Genomic DNA, 25,409 nt, shown 5'->3' on the forward strand with positions numbered 1-25,409 from the left:
AAAGAGAGACAGACCCGCCCAAGACTCAACCCAAACTAAATGTTCAGGTTTTGGGTTTGAGTGAGTTCAGGCCCATTACGTTGGGTTGGTTTTCGGGTTGAGTATGAAACCGACCCGACCCGGAAAGTGCTTAGCCCTAGATTTTAGGTTGTGATTTGCCAATATGGGCCTTGAAAATTGCTTTGAAACTTAACTATTGATAAATTAAGGAGAAGAATCGTGCAACAGATGAGTAAGAAAAAAGTTAGGGCAAAGAGATGTGTAAGTCAAAGTATTTAATATCAAGTTGAAATGTGTTGTAAAAGTGGCTGAGGGTTCACAGGATACAAGTGATCTTCAGAGAATTTTCGAGATGGCTAAGAAGCCCACATGTTATCTTCTAATGATGCCTAAACAATGAAAGAGAGGGAGAGAGAGATTTAAAACTGCCATTTTAGTCTCCACAAGAGAAATGTTGAAACTAAAACTAAAGCATAGTCGGTTTTTGTTGCGGCCTTGCGGGCATTGAATGACAAGCGAGGCATGCACTTGGATCTAGGCCGTATTGTTTGGCCAAAATTTCTATTCCCAAAAAAAAGTTGTTTCTAAAAAAAATCTTATTTGTATTTGAGAAATCAAATACATATGTAATACTGTGATTTAACCGAAAAATAAAAATAAGGTCACTGATGAAACACAGGTTTGTAAGAATAGCACAAGAACTGATTGGCATTATTCCCACCGGGGTACTTGGGTGTTGAGCTCAATGGTCTAAGGTATGACACAAATCCAAAACTCCCAAATTTAATCAAGCACTCTTAACGTTCATGGGATTCCTGAGACACCACCTCTTTTTTTATATATAAAGACCGACATCTTTTCTTTGGTAATAATTTGAGATAGAGAGAGAATAAACATTTACACAATTTCAATTTGAAAAAAAGAGGACTCCAAAAAAGACAGAAAAAAGTTTGAGACAAACACATTAGCGCAAACTACATTGCATGTCTATTTGAAAATTGCTTAATTTCGGTAGCTTATATGCATAATGTGAAGCAAAAAGCTAAAAACAAACTTATTTTTAAAAGGCTAAAATTTATATTATTTGAAATAAAGTTAAGACAAAAAGCACATGTAAAACCCATTAAATGGAACAATTGGATAAAGTAATAGTCTCCAAATGAAACTTGAAGATTTGAACAGTTTGAGACAAAATTCTAAGGCATTCCTGAAATATGAAGGAATTGTGTTCCTTCCTCTCACATTTGTGGTAAGTCTTACCATGAATTTAATGAGTAGACCCTACTCACTATGAATGAGAGAGATCTGTGATGAAGAGTACCTAAAAATTACTCATTTGAGACCATCATGTTTGTGGCAAAATGAACTCTGCGCCATTGATTGGTCATATTTTCTGTGCTCTTTCATTCTTAACCAGAGAAACAAAAGAAAGAAGAGATCTTGACTTCAAGACTCACTGGATATCTATAACTCACCAAGAATATTCTATGATAACTTTGTTTTTCAAGGGTATGGTACTCATTGTGGCCATAACTACGCATTTGAAGTGTTTTGATCTCAATCATTCCTTCATGAATAAAAATAAAAGGCTACTATTAAAATATTTGAAATAATCGATTCTGATTAAAGTGGAAACTATAACCCAGAGATACTTTGGAAGAACCCTAATTTTTAAGATTATCCCAACCTAACATCAACTTGTTAACATGACAAAACACATCTAGCACATACACAACTTTAAATGGCATAACAATATCGGTACATTTTAAGAATCACTTTTTAAATTTAAGTGATGAAAACGTGGACCAAATTTCAAGGAGAGTATTTTTCAAGCTAAACTGTATATTATGGGTCCGTTTGGATTGAGCTTATTGTTGCTGAAACTGAAAACTGAAAGTACTGTAGCAAAATAATTTTTAAATGTGTGAATAGTATCGTGGGACCCATTTTTAATATTTTTAATACGTGAGCAGTATATGAACAGTATGTAAACAGTACGTGAACAGTAAACCCATGTGAGGATTTACTGTTCACGTGCAAAAAATAAAAAAAATAAATAAATAAATAAAAAGGCAAAACTTTAACGCAGAAAACGCAACTTTCCTTGCAATCCAAACGCTCACTATATATCAATTATAGATCACAAATATCCAAACAAATGAGTGGCAGAAGATTACAGTTTGGAGGAAAGGATGACAGGAGAAGCACAGGTTCCATTGCAACAACAACATAACCAGATGACAAATTCGCGTTCTTTAATTTCAAGGCAATCTAAGTACAAATTATGTTACCACAATCCAGCTTTAGGCTGATTTGGTGTAAAAGCGGACACCAACAGCCAAACCCAAGATTGCAAGGGGAACAAGGAATTGGAGGAGTTTAATGATGAACTCGGATGTCTTGTCCTGGTTGTAATGAGGCTGCTTTGGAGGCTTGTATGTAGTCTTCTTGGGGATGGTTGAAGAATCAATCTCTCCAACATAGTACTCGTTCATCATTTCTCTGGCACTATCACTATGACCCACATCCTCAAAATCATCAGTTGCATCCTTCCCTGAAAAAGTTACATCAGGGTGCCATCAAATTTTTAAAAAATAATAAACAAAAAAAAAAAAAAAATCAAGTAGAGAGCCTGCTTGAATAAAAGGACGTCATCTGAAGTTCTACCTGTTGCTGACAGCAAAACCTCATCACCACCAGGATGATCTTCCAAGAATTTTGTCACATCATATACCTATTACCAGGAAAGTAAGACATCAAAGAAGTAAATGATCTGAAGTTGAGCAACTAAATTAAGGGGTTAAATTTCATCTGTTTTGGGGGCATGAGTTTCCAAATATGGCCCGAAGCATCCAAAAGTTTCATAAAGTATACTTTTACAGATTCCCATGTTCAATATCCGCGTTTTTGGATGAAGAATTATTAAATATAACATAATTTTACATCCACATTATTTAAAATCTCATCATTTATCAAATTTCTTGTTTGGCTGTACTCTTAAAATTTAAAATCCTACCTTCACCTTCACCTTCACCTTCACCACTTCTGTTATCTGCTTATAAATAAAAAATAAAAAATCTGGGGAAGCTCGACTGAGCTTTTGATATCTGACTTATATTATTAATCTGAAAGCTCACTCCTCCTAGAAAAGTTGATTATAATAGGTGGTCTGCATTAAAAATTAAGGGAGAGAGAGAAGGAAGAAGAAGAAACAGATCTGTGCCCCACGTTGAGCTTCATGGTCAACTCAGCCATCAAACTTGCCATCTCTCCCCCAAAATGCTTCAAGCTTGCCCTGGGATGTCCAAGTTGCTGCTGCCAGATCTGCCTCCATGGTCATCGTCATCGTCATTTTCAACTCCTCCAGCACATCATCGAGCATAGTGTCAACACCGGAGAAGCTGAGCAAGACAGAGGAGACACCGAAACTAGGGGATTCTCACATCAAACTTCGATTTCTTGGTTGTATCACAATTCTTGATTGGTGGGTATTAGAGATGATGTTGGGTTCTTGAGTCTCAACTAGGAAATGGGGCATGTTGTGAGAAATTTTTTTTTTCCTTATTTCCCAAAATTTTTGATAGTTATCATTAATTGAGTGTTAAATCTAAGTATGTCGTTGTAGGAAATTTAGAAATTACACCTAGATAGGCAGAATTTTAAGCCCTTAAATCCCAGCTAAAAGTTCCCCCTGAATTTTGAATTTCCTTCCTCTGCTTAATCCAAACAAAGAAACTTTGTCAACAGAAATTAAGATTCTATGATACGGCCAAATTCCACATTAAACTTCCTTATCCAAACACACGATAAAGGAATTAGAACTAGCGACAATCTTCAAAACTGTTCATGCTTCCACTACAAAATCTCCCCCCCCCCCCCCCCCCCCCTTTCCTGACAACCACACTCGTTGACAAAAGAAAGGAAAATGCAAAAAACTGTTGTATGGAGATTAAGGTTGTGTTATCTGCAGCAACAAATGAGGTTTCATATGTTTGGCACAAGTATGATGAGCACTTGATTGAGGTTTATAGGGTCATGTACAAAGCAAATTAGCCAAGACCTTTGTTTGCATAACATAGCTGAAAAACAATCAAGGAGCATAACATAAATCAAATAAAAACAGATCAAGTGACCTAATCTATATCATACTTCTTGGTATATGCAACTAAACCCAAGACAATTAGATCCCAACAGATCTACCTAATTGGTATACCAAAAAGATCATAACATTCTGAACCATTTGTTGCATTAATATATGCAAAGAATAAACTTTTCAAAAGAAAATGAAGCAATTCTTCAAATCTGATGGTCCAAAAATCATTTTAACATGGTGACTTTCTCAATTAATTACTTAGAATGGGTTCCAGGTCACTCATCAGTTATGGTGCTTTACACCCCATGCTTGGCAGAGATTCAGAAGCAGATCACTCACCGTTTAATCCATTTCTGACTGAAAGAGAACACAGTAGATACCACAGAGACAAAGGTAACAGAGAAAGAAGGGAGGCACACAAAAGAGCAGTCATGAAGCTGGGGCCACCAGAGTGATGCAGGAGATAACGTGTAGCTAACACAAGTTTTTCTAAAAGAGAACCCCATGGGATTGGTTTAGTGATTCCCAAAGTCTCATGAGATCCATGAGGTGAGGTCCTAGTTTCAAAACTTCTAGCCATCATCTTGAGGCCACTCCTTGAGATCAGGTGCTCAAAGAGCTCTGGACACCCACGTTTTCAAAAAAAAAAAAAAAATGAAGAAGAAGAAGTTTTCCTAAAAGAGAAACTGAAAGTACATGCTTAACCTCCTTATTCACTTAGACTCTGAGGCCTTAAAGCACCTAATTGTGGGAAAAGGGGCAAAATTCCTGTTACTCAAATTATGGTGAGCATAAGCTGAAGTTTGTAAATGATAGTCAACATATACCACTTTCCATTTCTTGCATTTTATTAAAATGCACTGTTTTATCATTAAGAAGAAATTTACTCCCTTAGGAAAAAAATGTCAAAATTACACTGATTTATGACTAACAATTTGAGGTTTAAGTTATTTGTGTCCTCCAGTCCAGCTCAATTAGTAAACGATTATAACCCATTAAAAACCAAGTCCAAATTCTTTCTGACTCTGTAAAGCATTATTCTCTGTAAACACTGGCCTCATGCACTTTAGATGGGTAGCTTATCCTTCTCAAACCAAGACTACATGCCTAAATTGCCTCTTCAAAACCCACTTTATTTGGCTACACTGTTAGACCAAAGGCAGTCAAGTCAAGAATCAAGATCAGTAAAAAAAATATATATCGGATTTTCGAAGTCAGAACAATAGAGTACCGGTGCTTATTTTAGCTAGTTTTTGTACTCACACTGTTACACAGGGCCTAACTATTATTTCTGTTGAGTCGTGACCCTCATAGAGAAGTGAAAAAATTGATTTAAAGGGGCACATTTGACTACCAAAATATTCCACTAACATAAAATCTTGATAGTATAAGGCACCAATTCAACCAATCTCATAATATTCCAGTTTTATGACCCAAGATGGTGTGCAGGATAAATTGTTATTTGAATTAGAAGTATTTAAATTTATGCTTAGGGATAGATCTTTATATGAAAAAAGTAGTAGTAGTAGATTAGTATTGTTATTTGTTTGAATTCGAAATGATTCCTACGTTTTAGGATAGGATTAGTTTGTATGTTTTAGGATTTGTTAATGAGGTTATCTCATTAAATGCAAAATTAATGAGAATTAAGCAAAATTAAACCCAAAAAAGTCTCTCTTTCTCTTAACATTCTGGAGATTAGTCATCTCAAATCGACTAAACTAAAACTATCAATTTGTATTTTGTTTTTCCCGGTTCACAACAGTAAGCACAAATTCAACCAATCTGATCTAAGCGAGCGTGCTATGTAACTAAGGAATTGAACAGCTTCATCCAAGAGTTGAAACATGACCAACAAATTTACTGAGTTTCAAGTAGCAAACAAACCATTTAGAAACTTAGATAAATTTTGCAAATAAAAGATCTGGTGAAATCAAGTCATTGACAATAACGAAAGCAATCAACATTTGAAACAACAGGACCGAACAGATCTAAATAAAGAACCCACACTCACACAAATCTTAAAAGGAAACCAAATTAACATAAATAAATAAATAAGTAAAACCAAATTGCAAATTTGACAAATACCCACATGCAAAAACAAGAAGAAGATAAGCGAAGGCATATAAAAATAAAACATATATTAATGGGTAAAGAGGATTACTTTGCCATTGATAATAAGCCAACAGTCTTTGTTGGTGTTGTGCTCAGAGACTTGAGCCAAAGTGAAGACTTTGCCGTCACCACCCATTTGCTTATACAATCAGAGACAACAGATGAGATGAGTTTTTTTGTTGTATAATCAGTTAATCACTAACCAGTGTGGCCTTCCGAACCCAAACTAGGAAAGCGTATGGAGTCCGGAGTCAATGAATTAGATTTGGGTATGGGTGTGGGTAGGTGAGATTAGGTGGCGCCTTTGCCCCTTTGCCCTTTGGTTGGTCTCTCTCAGTCACCTATTGTTGTAGTAATTGGTTGGTGAATTGAATTGTTGTAATAAAATCCACTGCCAACCATAGAAAATCATAAATCTATCAATTTTCAAAATTAATAATAAATGCTAAATAAATAAAAATGACTATGATTAAAATTAAATGACAAATTTTGACTTATAATAAACTTGGTTGAAGTTTATAACTACGACTTTGGATGTAAGGCTGCGTTTGGCTCGATGTAAATTCATTTCCGAGTGTAAAAGAAAAACATGTTCGATTGTTTGACTGTATTGTGAAAATTATACCGAAAAATTATTTCTTGTGTTTGGTCTTACATGTAAAAAACCTATTTTCAGAAAAAGGAAACACAAGTCAACCCCTGGCCAGCACTTAGTCCAACCACCGCCACCACCAAGGAAAAGCACAACCCACCACCAACCACCCAAAATCTAGATCGAGAAGAGGAAAAAAACCGCCCCCATTGCTCTGTTACCACCAAAACACCACCATTCAAACCACCACAATAACAACAAAATCTAAAATCAAAGAAAAAGAATATCAAACATAGAAATATGTGGGGGGTTTGGTTCGGGTTAGAGAGAAAAAGTGAGATGAGAGATGAAGACCACCGTGGAGAAGAGAGGGAGGGTGAGACCAATTGAAGAGAGGGATGGTGATACCGTTCCAGATCGAGCTATGGCGATGGTGGATCAGGTTCATGCAAAGGTGGAGGAGGTGTTTGACTGGTCGATGGTGAGGTGGAGCGAGAAGATGAGGGAGAAACTCACCGTGGGTGCATGGCTGGCGATCAAAGAGGTGGATCGGTGATGAGGGAGGGGTGGGCTGAGATCTGGCTGGACAGGTGTTTGTGGGTCTTGGGTGTTTGGCCGGCGCGTGATTTGGGTGGTGGGGCGGCGTGATCTGGGCGGTGAGGGCGGCACGATCTGGGCTGGCCGGAGCTTAGCTAGGCGACCACCTGTGCTCTCTCTTGTTGCTCTCTCCCTTTCTCTCTCTCTCTTTGTCTGTGAGCCTGGAATTCATTTGAAGGTAAAATAGAAACTGAAAATCATTTCCAGCTTTGGAGGGGTATTTTACGGTCAACGTGGAAATTGATTTCCGTTTGACCCAATTTTCTATGCTTACCAAACACTCAAGCTGGTGTAAAATGATTTCCTGAAATCCTTTTCAGCCAAAACAAACACAGCCTAATTTTCAACAAATCTATTAATAGATTATATTTTTTTTCTTATATTCTTCATATTTGCAAAAAATTCCAAAAAAACAAAGATCAATAGTTATATTATCAATCAATTGTTTAAATTGTAAGTTTTTGTACTTTACAATTATACATAAAAAATAAGTTCATGAATCATATAATAAATAAAAATAACATCCAATTAGCATAAAATTTAACATATATGTTAAAAGTATGAGTTATTAGTAATATCTTTATTCTATTTTATTATCATCAATAACTTATATAATTCCCATCACAACACACTTCCAATAAGATTTATTTTACTCTATATTTCCAAGTGCACAATTTTTATTCTCTTTCTCTCCCACATATTTTTCTACAATTTATATTTGTTTTAAAGTAACACATTAGAAGGTTGTTCTTAAACCTTCATGAATGAAAGTGTGTCCATCACAAAGGTTGGCACTATAGTTTAATCCTAGGGAATTGTTTGACTAGGAGAACTAATAGCACCAAAATTTACTTCTGGTGACACGAATCAACTTTTAAGGACAACACTTTTTGTGATATTTTATAGCACTGTGAGATTGTTCTTAAATTTATATATATTCATTTTCGTTCTTCCATTTATTTAAGATGGTATTTGTTGTATCAAACTTGTTTATTTACTTTATACTTCTAACAAATATAAGAGTACTTTGTTTTATGAGAATAGGGTGTAAATTATGAGAACATTTTTGTAATTTTCCCAAATTATAACAAAATATGATTAAGGCACATGCTTCTAAGTGAAACGACTTGTTTTTAATTATCTTTTGACTTCTGGAAAAAACAAATTTAAATAAAATAAAAAAGTCTCTACATAATTATTGCAGCACTCAGTAAGAAGCAGAACATCATTTTGATCGGGGCTGACCCTTTTTTTTTTTTTTTGATGTGAAATACAGCTAAAACTTTATTAATCAATAGAATTGGCCAATACATCCTGGTTGAGAGCTTGTTCAAGGAAGCAAGGAATCTCTTCAACCCAAACAGAAAAATCAGTAATGCCTAAAGCATGTCTAGCTAGTAAATGTGCTGGTCTATTGCCCTTGCGACCAATATGGGCAAAATTCACACTACGGAAACTATGAGCAACACTCATGGAACTATAGACCAGAGCAGCCACAGATAAAGGTGGAGGAGAAGAGTCCCTGAGAGCATTAACCAGTGACAAAGAATCAGACTCTAGCGTGAAGTCCTGGATAGACATGTCTTTGGCAAATTGAAGACCCATCTCAACCGCCTTAGCTTCAACCTCAATGGCACCTAGAGGAGCTTCAATCTTTTTACTATAGGCTCCGATCAGCTGGCCTGCATCATCTCGAATTATAATCCCCACCCCTGCCATTTTCTGCTCTTTGAACACAGCCCCATCCACATTTATTTTGTAGCAATCTGGAGAGGGAGGCGTCCACACTGCTGCCCCAGCTGGCTTCTTCAAGTCCGTGACATGTATACAAGCCTGGTAAGCGCCCAAATACTCCAACGCATCATGCACTAAAGATTGACTTGACTTTTGCGCACCACCATTCCTGCATTCATTCCGGTTCGACCACAATGCCCAAGCAACCACCATCAGTTTTTCCACCCTTCTGTGATCCCACTGAGCTATCATCACCACATACCAGAGCAAGTCCATGAACGACCCAAAATGGCAACTCCCAGACCCTTTTTGCGTAGCTTTTCTTTTCTTCAATAAAGTCTTTTATTCGTGTTAAAAAAAAAAAAAAATCCAAACTTGATGTTACAGTATATGGCAAAACTTTAAAACCTTTCTTTTTTTTTTTTTTTTTTTTTTTTAGGGGTAAATTTTTATTATGATAATAAAATATAGTGATTACTTTTGATAAATGCATGTTGATAACCTGTACAAATTTAGATACATTTACTAAAAATTGTCCATTAATTACTTCTTTCCCCCTCCTTTGTGTTTGTGTTTGTGTTTGTGTTTGTGTTTGTATTTGTTTCTTAAAAGAAAATTACTTCTTTAACCAAGTGACAACTTTTAAGAAATATATAATAATTTAAGTTATGATATAGGGCAAATGAAAATTTTGAACCCTAATCTTTCACCTTAATACAATTACCACCTAAACTATCTCTTCTTTTTTTTTTCTTTTTTTTTTTTTTTTTGAGAAACACCACCTAAACTATCTAAGTGCCTAATTTGACATCTCTTTCATAAGTTGTCATATTTAGATATTTCTCTAGATGATTAAAAAATTGTTTAGAGAATATTGTACCATATAGCATTTTGCCTTGCTTTAAGCATTGAAAGAATGCATCTACGTCCTTTCAAAGTGATATATCTTAACACAGTCACTTTATGGATTGAGATCCAATGCAATTGCTATATACAATTGCATCGTGCAATTAATTCCCCCACCCTTTCACAACATTTTTTTTACTTTTACTTATTTTTTATATTCATTAATTTGAAGTTGCTTTGTGCAATTTTAAATCTTAGTCATTCATACCAATTGCATTAGATGCAATCCCAAGATAATATATTGTGGTGGACCTTTTGTGATTTTGGGCTGGACTGCCTCCTGCTGCACTGGGCTCGAGTGTTCTGGATAGGAGAGTTGGGACTAGTCCAATTGCAACTCACCTTGGTCCAGCTTACGCACAAACTATGCCCCATTTGCCAAAACTTTAGTCACATGTTCATGGCAGGCGAAATTGCTACAAAAGAGTTATGGTGGATAAATGTAATAAAACAATGATAACGGAAGTACGTTACTGTTAGGCAAAATAAGTAAGAGATTCTTAATTAAAAAACAGTTAGAAAGAGCACGTTATAGGTGAAATTGTAAAGACAAGAGAAGAAACAATAGCAATAAGTGGTAAAATTAAGGAAGTAAAAGGTCAATACCCATGATTGCGGGATGTATGTTATAAAACACATGTTTACAAATACTTCCAGCAGGCATTTACCCCTTTTGGTAATAAATTTCTTTGGGAAGGGACGTGTCTGGCACGTGACCAAGGTTTGTACTATGGGGAGAAGGCCTATTAGTTGTTGAACTACAACTGGGCTTGAGGCTTACTTGGACCGGGTTTAATTGGATGAGGCTATGAGAGCCAAAGAGTTGCTCTCTCTCTTTGGGGGGTTCAAATGGGCCTTGTCTTCGACTGGGCCGGCCTAAGGATGGTGAACAGGTCCTGGATAAGTTTGCAATTTAAAATGACAGGGATTATTTGTCGTGGCTTGTGTGACAGGTGGCACAGGAGTGGTGGGGTTATTGTGTGACTGCCACATCCTGTGAGTGGGTAATGGTATAGTACTGTTCGCTAGCATCGTACAGTACGTTGTTGTATGCGTGGCTCCAGGTTGTGTATTGGGTATGGTTTTGCTAGCTGTCACCGAGGAGTGAGCTAGCGGGGGGTCAGTGTTGGTGGTGGCGCTAGATAGGACTTTAGGGCATGCGAACACATCCGTCGGATAATCATCGTTTTCGGGACAGAGCCATGGGCCAGCTACGTTGAAGCAGAAGCCACTAGGGTTGTGTAGTTGGAAGAGGTTTCGAGTACAAGACTTTTCTTCATGCCCAATGACGCCATATTTGTAGCAACAATCCGTGAGTTTTTCGTATTTGAACCCAATTCAAGTGTCACTCCTATTCGGTCAGGGGAGGAAAAAGCTTGGGATGAGTGGCTTTTCAGTTTGGATGTCCACGCGTATTCGAAGGAATTTTTTCCAGCTGCCACCGAGTTCTCCCACTATATCTACTTCGAGGACTTGACCAATATGGGCACCTATCCTTCTCATGTTGCTTTCTAATCTCCATAAGGTTGGGAGTCCGTGGATTTGGACCTAGAAAGTGGATGTAGTGAAGTCGACTTCTTGCCACGTGGTGTCTGGGCTCCATCTTTTGAGTATAAGGTGTCTTCCTTTGCAAGACCAAGGTCTCATGGAGTAAGCTTTATGCATATCCACTTTGTGTTGGAATGAAAACATGAAAAAGTTTTTGTCGAGCTTCTTTACTTCCATGGGGTAGATTGGTTTCCAAGCTTTGAGGGTGATGTCTTTGACGTAAGTAAGGCTTATGTCTTTGGATGTGATAACTGATAAGCTTGGTGAGCAGGGTCAGCTCTGGGGGAGCCATTGGGATTTTGGTTTGGAGGGAGCTCAAGCCTAGCATCTTCACAAGATATACGCTCTGCTCGAGTAACGAGGTCAGAGACCTCCATGTATGGGTAGAGGGTGTGAAGTTGGGTAGTGGTGCTCTGTGGTGGGGAAGGGGATGAGGGTGGGTAAGCATGTGGGAGGTTAGTGTGGGGGAAACAGGGGAATGGTGACGGCATAGGGAGAAGGACGGGGAAGGGATGGGGAAAGGAGAAGGGAGAGAGGGTACTAGTGGGAGTATAGAAAGTATTTTTTCACTTTTTTAACAACTTGGTACTAGTAAACATAACAAGTATATGCATTGACAGTGACCAAAACCTTTCCCCAACCTCAAAGACATTATTCTACACAGCAAATTTCATAACTACTATAAGAAAATTTTTTTCCCTCTTTTTCAGTCACTATCCACCATTTGTCCTCATAATATTCATATCAGTCACATATGATGTTGGTACTGTGCCATATGAGGATAGTACCATCAAATGTGAGAAAAAAATAAAGGAATCACCGAATGTGACAAAAATACAGTTATATGTGATATTGGTACTGCATAATGTGAGTATGAGACCATCAAATGTGAGAAAAAAATAAAGGAATCTTTGAATGTGACAAAAGTATAGTCACATGTGATGTTGGTATTGCGCAATGTGAAGATTGTACTATCAGATATGAGAAGAAAAAAAAGTGAATCACCGAATGTGACAAAAGTATAGTCAAATGTTATATTGGTAATGCACAATGTGAGGATAGTACCATCATATGTGAAAAAAAAATAAGGGAACTACCGAATGTGACAAAAGTACAATTATATGTGATGTTGGTACTGTGCAATGTGAGGCTGGTACCATAAAATGTGAGGAAAAAAAAAAGGGAACTACCAAATGTGATAAATGTACAGTCACATGTGATGTTGGTACTACGTAATGTGAGGCTGTAGACACCTAATTTTACAACTTGCATTTAACCAACCGGTAGTTCTTTAGATTTGTGATGCAAAACAAATCTTGATGTTCTAACGATCATAATGGTATGTCATGGGTTTTGATCGGACCACCTGATCAAAAGTTATCATACAAACAACTTTCAATGATCATGGCTCGCCTATACGATGGGCTTGATAACATCCTATATTCTAAACACTTAATTTTGATTGGTTCTCACAAGAATTAATTTGAAATTAATTAAGTGTGATTTTTGATTGGATTTCATTTTATTTAAAGAAATAATAAAAAATGTTTTTCTTTATGGCATCTTATCTGCTCTTTTTTTTTAAAAAAAAAATTCTGGAGATATGATCCATGAAAAATTCAAAAAAACAAAAAAATGCTCAAAAAACGTCATTATCTTCAGCAATAACTTGAATCGCATTTTTGGTCAGAAAAACATTGAAATTTGGATTTCTCTATTTCTATAAAAGTTGTAGAGAATTAAATGTCTTTTCAAAAAACATCAATCCCGAATCGATTAGAATTTTGAGCAGAAAGTTATGGCCAAAATACGAAACAGGTGCAGAAGATAACACAAATTTAGCATTATCTTCAATTTTCTCTCAAAATTTCAAATGGGTTCAACATCAAATCTGTTCAAGCCTATCTAATAGACTTATACTTTCCCTTTGCTTCAGAAGAAAGATTTTTGAAAAATAAATTGGATAAAGAAACAGATACATCCTATGAAAAAATTCAAAAATGCTCAAAAAACGTTACTATTTTCAGCAGCAATTTGAAACACATTTTTTGGCATGGATAACGTTGAAATTTGGCTTTCTATATTTCAGAAAAAGTTGTAGATAATTGAATTTCCTTTCAAAAAACACCCATCTTGAATCAATTGGAATTTTGAACGGAAAATTAGAGCCAAAATACGAAGCAGGTGCAGCATCATTTCAAAATTTGAATGGGGATCAACACCAAATCCGTCCCAGCTCATTTAAACATGTTATCTCATCCCTTAGCTTCAGAAGAAAGCTAATAACTTAGCTTTAAAGCTAAGCCATTCATTCTCCTATAAATAGAGAAGACCTCTTCTATTTTATGGACTCCAAAATTCCCTCTAAAGAGCTAGGGAGAAAGTAGAAAAGAAAAACTATTGAGCAACCATTGTTTTTACTTTGGTTGTAGTTTAGTACTTCCTTATTTTCTCCCTATCCCTTTAAGTGATCACTTCTCCCTTTTAATTTATATATGCTGGTAAGTAGTTAATTGTGTTTTTTTTAATTCTTTATACATGCTAGAATAAATGCTTACAAATCATTATTCACTTCTTTTATGCTATGCTTGGATGTCTTATTGATTTTCTCTTACATGCTTAGATGAACATTTCTAGGTGATACACAGTTTTCTCTTGAATGCTTAGATGAACACTTCTAGGCTAATACACAATTTTCTTTTGAATGCTTAGATGAGCACTTCTAAGCTAAAACACAACTTTCTTTTTAATACTTAGATGAACATGTCTAGGTAGTTGTTTTACTTTTTTTAAATGCTTGAACAAACATGTCAAAGTATTTTGATTTTGTCTAGATAAAACATGTTTAGGGTTTTTCCTTTACTTCTCTTCATAATTGCTTGGATGATCAAATATGCTTAAAGGTTTTATTTTTATTTGTTTCTCTTTGCAATTATGTTGATAACAAATAACATGACAATTTTGTTTTTCCTTCACATGCTTAGATGAACATGTCTAGGCTAGGAATTCTTTATGTATATTGATCTCTTGGATGAACATGCCATTACCTTCATTTTTTTAAAATTGTTATCTAACAAGTTTTATTTTTTATTTATTTTTTTGTTTCTCTTTATGTCAAATTCCCCTAATACATATTTATTTACAATTCCTACAAATCACATGTTTATATGACATATTCTTTATATTTGTTTGACATGACATGACGTTGGCCACCTTAACCTAGGAGACTGGTTTTTACCAGGCGAGATGGGTGCTTAATCCCTTCCCATCTCGTAAATTAGCCTCCGAATCAAGATCAAAGGTTTTAGACAATGCTCTTGTATTTACAATTTTACTTTTTTTTAGAATGTAACTAGGAAATAAAGTAATGTAATTTACTTTTCTTAGATTGTATTTAGGACAAAAAGCATTGTAAATTTTTGTTACAAAATTCGATGTAAATTGTCATATACATTATAACAACAGAAGCATTTTTCATTAAAGGTTTTCTTGTTTTTCCTTTTAAATTAAATAAGTGGCGACTTCATGTAAAACTCTCGACCTAGGGGGGAGCACATTTTACAGAGGCTCGTACCATAAAATGTGAGAAAAAAAATAAGGGAACCATCAAATGTGACAAAAATACAGTCACAGATGATATTGGTACAGCGCAGTGTGAGGATGGTACCATAAAATGTGAGAAAAAAAATAAGGGAACCATTGAATGTGACAAAAGTATAGTCACATGTGATGTTAGTACTATGCAATGTGAGGCTGGTACCATAAAATGTGAGAAAAAAAAACAAGGGAATCACCGAATGTGATAAAAGTACAGTCACATATGATATTGGTACTACGCAATGTGAGGTTGGTACCATAAAATGTGAGAAAAAAAAAAGAGAACTAACGAATGTGACAAAAATATAGTCACAGGTGATGTTAGTATTGCGTAATGTGAGGATGGTACCATAAAATGTGAGAATGGTACAATAAAATGTGAAAAAAAAATAAGGGAACCATCAAATGTGACAAAAGTACAGTCACATGTGATGTTGGTACTGTGCAATGTGAGGCTGGTATCATAAAATGTGAGAAAAAAAAAGTAACCACCGAATGTGATAACAGTACAGTCACATATGATGTTGGTACTACGCAATGTGAGGCTGATACCATAAAATGTGAGAAAAAAAATAAGGGAACCAACGAATGTGACAAAAATACAGTCACAAATGATGTTGGTACTGCACAATGTGAGGATGGTACCATAAAATGTGAGAAAAAAAATAAGGGAACCATCGAATGTAACAAAAGTACAGTCACATGTGATGTTGGTACTATGCAATGTGAGGTTGATACCATAAAATATGAGGAAAAAAAAAGAGAACCACCGAATGTGACAAAAGTATAGTCACATATGATGTTGATACTGTACAATGTGAGGATAATACCATAAAATATGAAAAAAAAAAAAAGAATCATCAAATGTGACAAAAGTACAGTTAGATGTGATGTTGGTACTGTGCCATGTGAGGATAATACCATCAAATGTGAGAAAAAAAAAATGAACCACCGAATGTGACAAAAATACAGTCGTATGTGATGTTGGTACTGCACAATGTGAGGATCGTACCATCAAATGTGAGAAAAAATAAAAGAACCATTGAATGTGACAAAAGTACAGTCACATGTGATGTTGGTACTGCGCAATGTGAGGATCGTACCATCAAATGTGAGGAAAAAAAAAAAAGAGAATCACCGAATGTGATAAAAGTACAGTTACATGTGATGTTAGTACTGCACATTGTGAGGGTGGTACCATCGTATGTTAGAAAAACATAAGGGAACTACCGAATGTGATAAAAGTACAGTTATATGTGATGTTAGTACTACATAATATGAGAATGATACTATCAAATATAATGTTTTGGTAACTTAGTATAGCAGGATACCTACCAGTGAACACCGTACTATTAAAAAAAAAAAAAAAAAAGTACACTAGAATTACCCTATGAATAATAGTTGTAGTGACTTGTTGGGTAAGTTTAATTTTCATTATAATATTTATTTTAAATATAAATAGATACAATCCGATACCTAAAGCAATCAAATTATTCTCGTTGTTCATTCACTCGCACACTCTTTCTCTGCCCTTTTTCTTTAGCTTTCGTCTTCTCCGATCGCCTAGGGTTTGGGATCACCGAGATAACACAGTAAACTAAATCTTCAGCAGCTATGGCGGCTACAATGGTGAGCTCGGCGGGTGGGCTACTGGCTATGCTCAACGAGACGCACCCCTCGCTCAAGCTCCACGCTCTCTCCAACCTCAACAATCTTGTCGACAACTTTTGGCCCGAGATCTCCACCAGCGTTCCCATCATGTACTTTCTCTCATTCTCTCTTCAACTTTCTGTTCTCGCTTGGATTTCTCTTTGATTAGGGTTTCGGTTCTTTGTGCTCTCGATCTGTAGATTTAGAAAGTTAGATGTTTTAACTTTGTTTCCTATATTTTATTGAATTCTATGTTTTCCATGTCGTTCTGGTTTTTCATTGTGGAAGAAGAAGAAAAAAAAGCTGCAAAAGTTTAAATCTATTATTACCAAGCAACCCAACCTTTAATTTAACTCTTATTTTCTAGTTATATGACTAGGGTTCTTGAAACTGTGAGAGAAATTTGTATTTGTATTTTTATTTTTTGGGTTGAAATTGGTTGTCTGATGGGAAATTAGGAAGACTTAATTTGAACATTAATGGTAGGGGATATTGTTATTGTGTTTGCATAACTGAACAGAATGGTAATTTCCTAAGTGGGTTATGCTTCAGGTGCAGCATCTGATGTTTGGTAATTTATTGGCCAATATATAACAAATGTTTAGTATGCGTTGAAGTAATGGAAGTAGCGATACCTAAATCTTTCAGGTTTTTTTTTTTGGTCAACTCACCGAGTTTTATGGTTCCAATTAGGTAAATAAGATTTATCTAACATGTTTAGAAAGATAAATTTCTGGTTCCCAATTTGTTGTTTAGAGTCAGGCTTCAAGAAGTTGGAGGAGGTATGATTTTGATCTTCCCTAATGAGAATGTTGCTGTAGCTGTTTCCAATAATTCTCTCAAATATTGCGTCTAATAGCATGTGTTCTTATGCTGCCTTATTTCTGTCTGATGCAAAATAAGTCTGAACACTAATGGAGCTAATAAAAAAGTATGAAGAACAATGAAAAAAGATAGGCATAAAAAGATAGCTGTTGAATTATAATAATAGTCCTGTGCACTGTAATGCCCTTTTATTCTAATTCCCTCTGAAATTATTTCGGATTTCAACACTGCATCTTCAAATTAAAACCAGCAAGTTAAATTGAATTGAAGAATGCTATATAAATGGCCTACAAATTTAAGTGAAGTATTATTAACGGACAGAAATTCCAAATATCTTTGATTTGTGGGTTGAGTTAATTAATGCTGGGACCATATGATTTTGATTATTACACACTTGTTTAATGGATATAATCTCTCTGATATTCTTTTAAGCAATTACACTGATTCTCGCCCTTGGGCTTGGGGTACATTTTTTCAGCAGTTATAGCAAGTGTTTACAGATTCACAAATTTTCATTTTAATACTCCTGAACAACTTGCAATATGATATTGGGAATATGGTTACTTTTTGTGCCTTGATTGTCTTTGTTATAATTTGGTGTCTGATGGGGAAGTAGAGCTTAGGATGAAAACTTTCTTGGGAATTTTAATATTAGAGATTGTATGGTGAAAAACCTAAATGGAATAGGAGTTTCAAACTGTATCACTGATGTGTGGTAATCATTCGACCAATATAGATTTTTGGTTATGTAATCAACAAACTTGGTCAATTAATAGTAATGGACTCTTTCAGTTTTGGTTGGATTTTTGCACCAATCTCAGAAGTTGATATTCCGTTTGGTTGTAATGTCACTCCCAGATGTTTGGCCAATGTATATTGTTGGGTAAACTCAATAAGCTGATTGAGTTGTGATTGGTCTGCTGGATTGACTAGGAAGAATGGATACTATAAGTTAGCTGTGTGTTTGTGTGGATTCGCATATAGCTGTGTATGTATTGTAACTTATCCATATACCAAATCTGTCTCAGTGCTTTCTAGGTTGGATATAATTAATAGGTCCCTAGCAAGAATGTTGCAATAGGTATTCCTGTAATAACCCTCAGTGATTGCATCCATAAGCATGTTAGTAATGAATCATGGATATCTCAATGGCTGCCAGTCACATGCCACCTAACTCAAAATAGGAATTTTCACTAGTGACTTTTATTTGGGATTTCAATTATCTTGATACTGCCCTTGACATCTCTGCTAAGCTAGCTAAAAAGCTATACAATAATGGATCTCAAGAGAAGTTAGGGACCAAAAAAAATCTTGAGAAAGGATTTATGAGTATGTGAAGCGTGACGGGAATCACTTATAGCAATGCGCTCTCCTCTGTAGTGTCATTCTATTCTATTTCAATATTACATATTAAAAAAATACCATTCTACTCTATTTCACTCTAAAATTATTTTGGTTCTACACAGCATCATGAAATCAACACAGTAATTTAAATTGCATTGAAGTGTTTGCAACTTTATATTAATTGCCTGCAATTTTATGTGAAATATTATTTATGGACAAGAAGTCCTTTTTTTTTTTATACATTTAATCTTGCTGCTTTTCTTTTAAGCAATTACAATGTCTCCCCTCCCATTTGTTGGACAGCTTTTTTTTTTTTTGATAAGTAATAAGAATAGTATTAATCATGAAGAAAGAACAAATAAAGCAAGTACAAGGTGTTCATGATGGTGAACACAAGAAAAAGCAACAAACAACAACAAAGATAGAAAAAGCAGCTTAGGGGATAATACTAAGGGAAGAAAGAAACTCAATGATGGAAGAACAATTTGAAGAACCCCAGCGATGGCTTTAATATGAAACTTTCATTTTTGACATTATTTGACAGCTTCTTATTTGATTTTAGGCATTTTGTCTTTTATAATTTAATAGTTGTATTGGTTTTCTTCTTTGGAAATGACAGTTTATGGTACATTGTAATGCAGAGAAAGTTTGTATGAAGATGAGGAGTTTGATCAGCATCAGAGACAACTTGCTGCACTGCTTGTGTCAAAGGTAGGAAACTAATGTTGTTCTCTTGTTTTCTTTCCCTGGCAAACTGGCATCTCTATCATTGCTTCAAGCCCCATATGTTGTTGCTTTTACGAAATCTATTTTCTTCTGCACTATATCTGGATGAGACCCTTCTCATCCAGATACATTGGGTTGGAAAAAGAACAAAAAAAAAAAGGCAATGATTATTTATTGTGTAATGTACTACTGGCTAATCAGAGCATTAGTGAACTAGCAACCAGGATAATCTGTTAGGTAGATTTGGAAGTTTAGGTGGTTGTCTATTGAGCATCTTCTTTCCTATTTCTGCCTTTTACTGCTTGAATATGTATTTCTTTTTACAACTGTTCTCTTACAAGACATGGAATTTTTTTCCTCCTCAGGTCTTCTACTACTTAAGTGAACTAAATGATTCATTGTCTTATGCACTTGGAGCGGGTTCTCTATTTGATGTTTCAGAAGATTCAGACTATGTTCATACTCTTCTTGGTAAGAGTTATCATCTTTCTTTGTATTTCAATCATGAAATTGATTCAAATATATTAAGTGGATGTAATATATTTAAGTTGAATTAATTTTATGATCAATATGCTTAGATTATCATTTTTATTTTTTGCTCCTATCCACAGCTAAAGCTATAGATGAATACGCCAATCTTAAGACTAAGGCAGCAGAATCAAATGATGAAGCAGCAAAGGTGGACCCTAGACTAGAAGCAATTGTGGAGAGAATGTTGGATAAGTATGAAACCTCCACTCTTTTAATTAAATGTGACACCTCAGGTCTTTAAGCTATCTTACAGTTTCTTCATTATAGGTGTATTGCTGATGGGAAATACCCACAAGCTATGGGCATTGCAATTGAATGCCGAAGATTGGATAAACTTGAGGAAGCAATCACCAAGAGTGATAATGTTCATGGGACATTGTCTTATTGTATTAATGTCTCACATTCCTATGTTAATCTTAGAGAATATCGGCATGAGGTGAGTAGATTGGTGTGCTAGTGTGTTGGATATTTATAGTTTGTATTTCTGTACTAGCTGTTGGACCTCTGTATTGGATCTCAGTCCAAGGGATGAGTGACAGACATCAATCCTTGTTTGGTCGTTTCTCCAGGTTTTGCGTCTCCTCGTTCAAGTGTATCAAAAGCTCCCATCTCCTGATTATTTGAGTATCTGTCAGTGTCTTATGTTCTTGGATGAACCTGAAGGCGTTGCAAGCATACTGGAAAAGCTTCTACGCTCTGAAAATAAGGATGAAGCTCTCTTGGCATTTCAAATAGCCTTTGATCTTGTAGAAAACGAGCACCAAGCATTTCTCATAAAAGTGAGAGATTTCCTTTCAACTCCCAAGACTCAATCTTCAGAACCAGTGCAGCCAGCATCTGTTGAACCAGAATCTGCTCAAAATGAAAGTTCTACCACTCCAGAGGATGTTCAAATGACCGATGGAAGCTCTGCTTCTAATCTGAATGTGCATGAAACTGATCCAAATGAAGTAATGTATGCTGAGAGGTTGACCAAGATCAAGGGAATTTTGTCAGGAGAGACGTCGATACAGTTGACTCTACAATTCTTGTACAGTCATAACAAGTGAGGCAGTTGGTTTCTTGCTGTCTTTTTAATTTCTTAGTTTGTATGCAAATTTGTGTCTCTTAGAAACAAATAATGATTAGGTTCTTCCTCTCTGTTGGCTGTGATTTGCGTACAGATCGGATCTTCTTATCCTAAAGACAATAAAGCAGTCTGTTGAGATGAGAAATAGTGTCTGTCATAGTGCAACAATCTATGCTAATGCGATTATGCATGCGGGAACTACAGTTGATACCTTTCTTAGGGAGAATCTAGTGAGTCAGATTTTGTGTTTTGCAGTTTTTGTTCTGTGATGATATATTCTTTGTTATGTATACTTATACCCCCCCCCCCCCCCCCCCCCTTTTTTTTTTAAATTGTCAGGACTGGTTGAGCAGAGCCACAAATTGGGCCAAGTTTAGTGCAACTGCAGGTCTAGGTGTTATTCATAGAGGCCACTTGCAACAGGGGAGGTCACTAATGGCACCTTACTTACCTCAGGGTGGGGCTGGTGGTGGTGGCAGTCCATACTCGGAAGGTGGAGCACTTTATGCTCTGGGTCTTATTCATGCCAACCATGGGGAGGGCATCAAACAATTCCTTCGAGATAGCCTGCGTAGTACTAATGTGGAGGTGCTTATTTTAAAACAATGGTAGCATTTTTCAGAGCCAAGGAAATTTAATTATCACAAGTGTTTATATTGGGATTTTTGGGTGCAGGTTATCCAACATGGTGCATGCTTAGGTCTTGGTTTAGCAGCTCTAGGAACTGCTGATGAGGATATCTATGATGACATAAAGAATGTTCTCTACACCGACAGTGCTGTTGCTGGCGAAGCTGCTGGCATCAGTATGGGTTTACTTATGGTTGGAACTGCAAGTGAGAAGGCAAGTGAGATGCTTGCTTATGCACATGAGACACAACATGAGAAGATCATTAGGTAAAGTTCGATTTTGTGATCTGGTTGTAGGACTGAGGAATCTCTGTTCATGGCTTTACCTCAAGTTTATATGGTGACTGTATTTTGCAGGGGGTTAGCGCTGGGAATAGCTCTTACTGTTTATGGAAGAGAAGAAGAAGCAGACACTCTAATTGAGCAGATGACTCGGGATCAGGATCCAATACTACGTTATGGTGGTATGTATGCATTGGCACTGGCCTATGGGGGGACAGCAAACAATAAAGCCATTCGACAGCTACTGCACTTTGCTGTATCAGATGTGAGCGATGATGTAAGGAGGACTGCTGTTCTAGCACTTGGGTTTGTCCTGTACTCTGAGCCAGAGCAGGTTGGTTGTTTCTTGTTTCTTCCATTGATTTGCTTACTGATCTTGCTTTTGCCTTTTTTGTTCTCAATGCAACTTGAATGAATGTTTCATCCTCTTCTTTTTCCAAGCTTTTTCCCCCCTTGTTTTTCCTTTTTATCTTTTAATTTTTATTTTTGCTTATTTTTAATTTTGTATATATGTATATATGTGTGTGTGTATATATATATGTTTTTTTTCCACTGTTTATAAGTTCTCCTGATGAACTGCTGCGGATCTCACTTAAACTGCAGACTCCTAGAATTGTCTCATTGCTGTCTGAGTCTTACAACCCTCATGTTCGATATGGTGCGGCTCTTGCAGTGGGCATTTCCTGTGCTGGTACTGGGTTGAGTGAGGCTATATCTTTGCTAGAGCCTTTGACATCAGATGTTGTTGATTTTGTCCGTCAAGGTGCCCTCATTGCAATGGCTATGGTTATGGTCCAGATTAGTGAAGCCAGTGATTCTCGTGTTGGAACATTCAGGTATTGTGTTAGTATTATTTGCGTTTATCTCCAAAACTTTCAGTTAATTTTTATGTTTCTAACATCTCTTTTAATTCTAGGCGACAATTGGAAAAAATAATTCTGGATAAGCATGAAGACACCATGAGTAAGATGGGTGCAATCTTAGCCTCTGGAATTCTTGATGCGGGTGGAAGGAATGTAACCATAAGGCTGCTTTCCAAGACAAAACATGATAAAGTCACTGCAGTAGTTGGTCTAGCAGTTTTTAGCCAGTTTTGGTATTGGTATCCCCTTATATATTTCATAAGCTTGGCATTCTCACCCACTGCTTTTATTGGACTGAACTATGACTTGAAAGTTCCGAAGTTTGAGTTCTTATCACATGCAAAACCATCACTTTTTGAATATCCTAAACCAACTACCGTTCCCACAACTACTTCTGCTGTAAAACTTCCCACAGCGGTTCTGTCAACATCAGCAAAGGCCAAAGCTAGGGCCAAGAAAGAAGCTGATCAGAAGGCAAATGCTGAAAAGCTATCTGGGACAGAATCTTCCAATAGCGGGAAAGGAAAATCATCTAGTGAGAAGGATGCAGATTCTATGCAGGTATGTGTCATTCATTGCTTTGTCGCCATTTTTTACCCTTTACCATCTTTACTTAGATATTGTCATAAAATATGAATTGTTCAATGAAGTATTGAACTTAGAATTGGTGGTGTTAAAGCTGTTTCATGACTGATGCCAACTTTTTTAATTCTATGACCAGGCTAAATTTAAAATGTAAATTAATAAAATGTCATTATGATATAATATCAAATAGTTTTGAGATAAGATGGTTTAACCCTAGAGCAAAAAAAAGAAAAAGAAAAGAAAAAAAAGAAAGCAAAATGATTTGTTATGACCAGACTCAATAACTTGCAAAATTGGTTAGAATTTGGCATCACATAATTGTTCTTTCCTACCTTCTGCATGCTAGGTTGATAGCTCACCAGAGAAAAAATCAGAGCCTGAGGCGTCTTTTGAAATGCTGACCAACCCTGCCAGGGTAGTTCCTGCTCAGGAGAAATTTATTAAATTTCTGGAAGATAGCAGATACGTGCCAGTGAAGTTAGCACCTTCAGGGTTTGTTCTACTTAGAGACTTACGTCCCACTGAACCTGAGGTACTCTCTCTTACGGACACGCCGGCAACTGCATCATCACCTGCTGGTGGAGCAGCAGCAACAGGACAGCAGGGTTCTGCATCAGCCATGGCAGTTGATGAGGAACCTCAGCCTCCTCAGCCTTTTGAATACACGTCATGATTCTGGTGTTCATTTATTTCTTCCTTTGGGTGGGAAAATTCACTTGATGCGCAGAAACTCTGGTGGTGTTCTATGATTGAAGACAAAATTGTCATCGTTCTGGGTAACCAAAGTTAAAGTTTGCAGGAATTTTTTAAACGGAAGAAGAGGAACCTGAAAAGCTTTTTTTTTTCTTCATAAATTAACATGTATTGTATTTAGTATTTACAACGAAAAACCAATCTGTATGACTACTTAGGGTTCATTACCTCCATTCCTTGTGTTGAGAATTTTGGATTCCTAATTGGTCTATGTCATTTACTTGAGTGAAATTATTTGCAAAAAGAGTAGAGTCGCAGACAAAATTAAAATAATAGCTGAGTGAAAAAGTTGCCTCTCGTGAACCGAAAATTATATGTTGTACCTGGCGTATATGCTGGGTCTCTCACACATAGGCGGGCCCCACACCCTCGTGAACCACCGTCATTCTTTTCTCTCTCCAACCCCTCTTTTGGGTCCCCTTGTAAAAAAAAAGCGCTGTGGCTCATTGTCATTGGATTCCTTTCGCCGCCGAACATTGGGGCATCAATTAGTAATAATGACAGTTGCAATCACGTCATGTGCGTCACTCACCCCAAACGATACCTGTTGAAAAAGAGTGCAGAGCTCGTTTTGTTAAGTTAGAGCTCTTTGGGCCCTAAAAAAACAAATCACGTCGGAAGTTATGCTATGGACATAGTTTTGAAATGGTGCCTTTTTATTTTTATTTTTTATTTTTTATTTTTTTGTAAACGTGAAAATGCATCCTTGAGAGCTACATACTACAATTTGGTAAGAATGAAACGTAAAATTTATGTTTTAAATTATTTAATAAAAGATTGTCACATCTTACTATAAATAATATCTTAGTAAATTCAGTTAAATTGAATTTTCAAATGGATATTAGAATTGATTGAGTGTGATTGTGTTTATTTTTTAATATGTAATATAATAATGTAACATATTGGGATTGGAGAGGTGAAACTTGGATTTTTCACCACTTTCTTATTGAATTTAACCTCTTTTAGAAAA

At 36.1% G+C, this 25,409-nt stretch overlaps 3 protein-coding genes across 3 annotated transcripts; 1 reads left to right on the forward strand and 2 right to left on the reverse strand.

The window, feature by feature from the left end:
- Positions 1-2,099: 2,099 nt before the first annotated feature.
- Positions 2,100-6,543, reverse strand: LOC126688431 (cytochrome b5). Its single transcript, XM_050383122.1, has 3 exons — positions 6,258-6,543; positions 2,668-2,734; positions 2,100-2,554 (listed from the first exon to the last, which is right to left on the reverse strand). Exons 1-3 carry the CDS (start codon positions 6,342-6,344, stop codon positions 2,304-2,306), a joined length of 405 nt encoding a protein of 134 aa, XP_050239079.1. The 5' UTR covers positions 6,345-6,543; the 3' UTR covers positions 2,100-2,303.
- Positions 6,544-8,684: 2,141 nt separating this feature from the next.
- Positions 8,685-9,407, reverse strand: LOC126690083 (uncharacterized). The gene has a single exon (XM_050385216.1). The coding sequence runs from the start codon at positions 9,405-9,407 to the stop codon at positions 8,685-8,687; it is 723 nt and encodes a 240-aa protein (XP_050241173.1).
- Positions 9,408-16,664: 7,257 nt separating this feature from the next.
- Positions 16,665-24,642, forward strand: LOC126688432 (26S proteasome non-ATPase regulatory subunit 1 homolog A). Its single transcript, XM_050383123.1, has 13 exons — positions 16,665-16,942; positions 19,643-19,712; positions 20,093-20,198; positions 20,339-20,450; positions 20,526-20,694; positions 20,828-21,303; positions 21,422-21,557; positions 21,667-21,915; positions 22,003-22,223; positions 22,314-22,572; positions 22,842-23,074; positions 23,155-23,662; positions 24,033-24,642. Exons 1-13 carry the CDS (start codon positions 16,797-16,799, stop codon positions 24,357-24,359), a joined length of 3,012 nt encoding a protein of 1,003 aa, XP_050239080.1. The 5' UTR covers positions 16,665-16,796; the 3' UTR covers positions 24,360-24,642.
- Positions 24,643-25,409: the final 767 nt, after the last annotated feature.

Source organism: Quercus robur, chromosome 6 (assembly GCF_932294415.1).
Source record: "Quercus robur chromosome 6, dhQueRobu3.1, whole genome shotgun sequence".
Lineage (NCBI taxonomy): Eukaryota > Viridiplantae > Streptophyta > Magnoliopsida > Fagales > Fagaceae > Quercus > Quercus robur.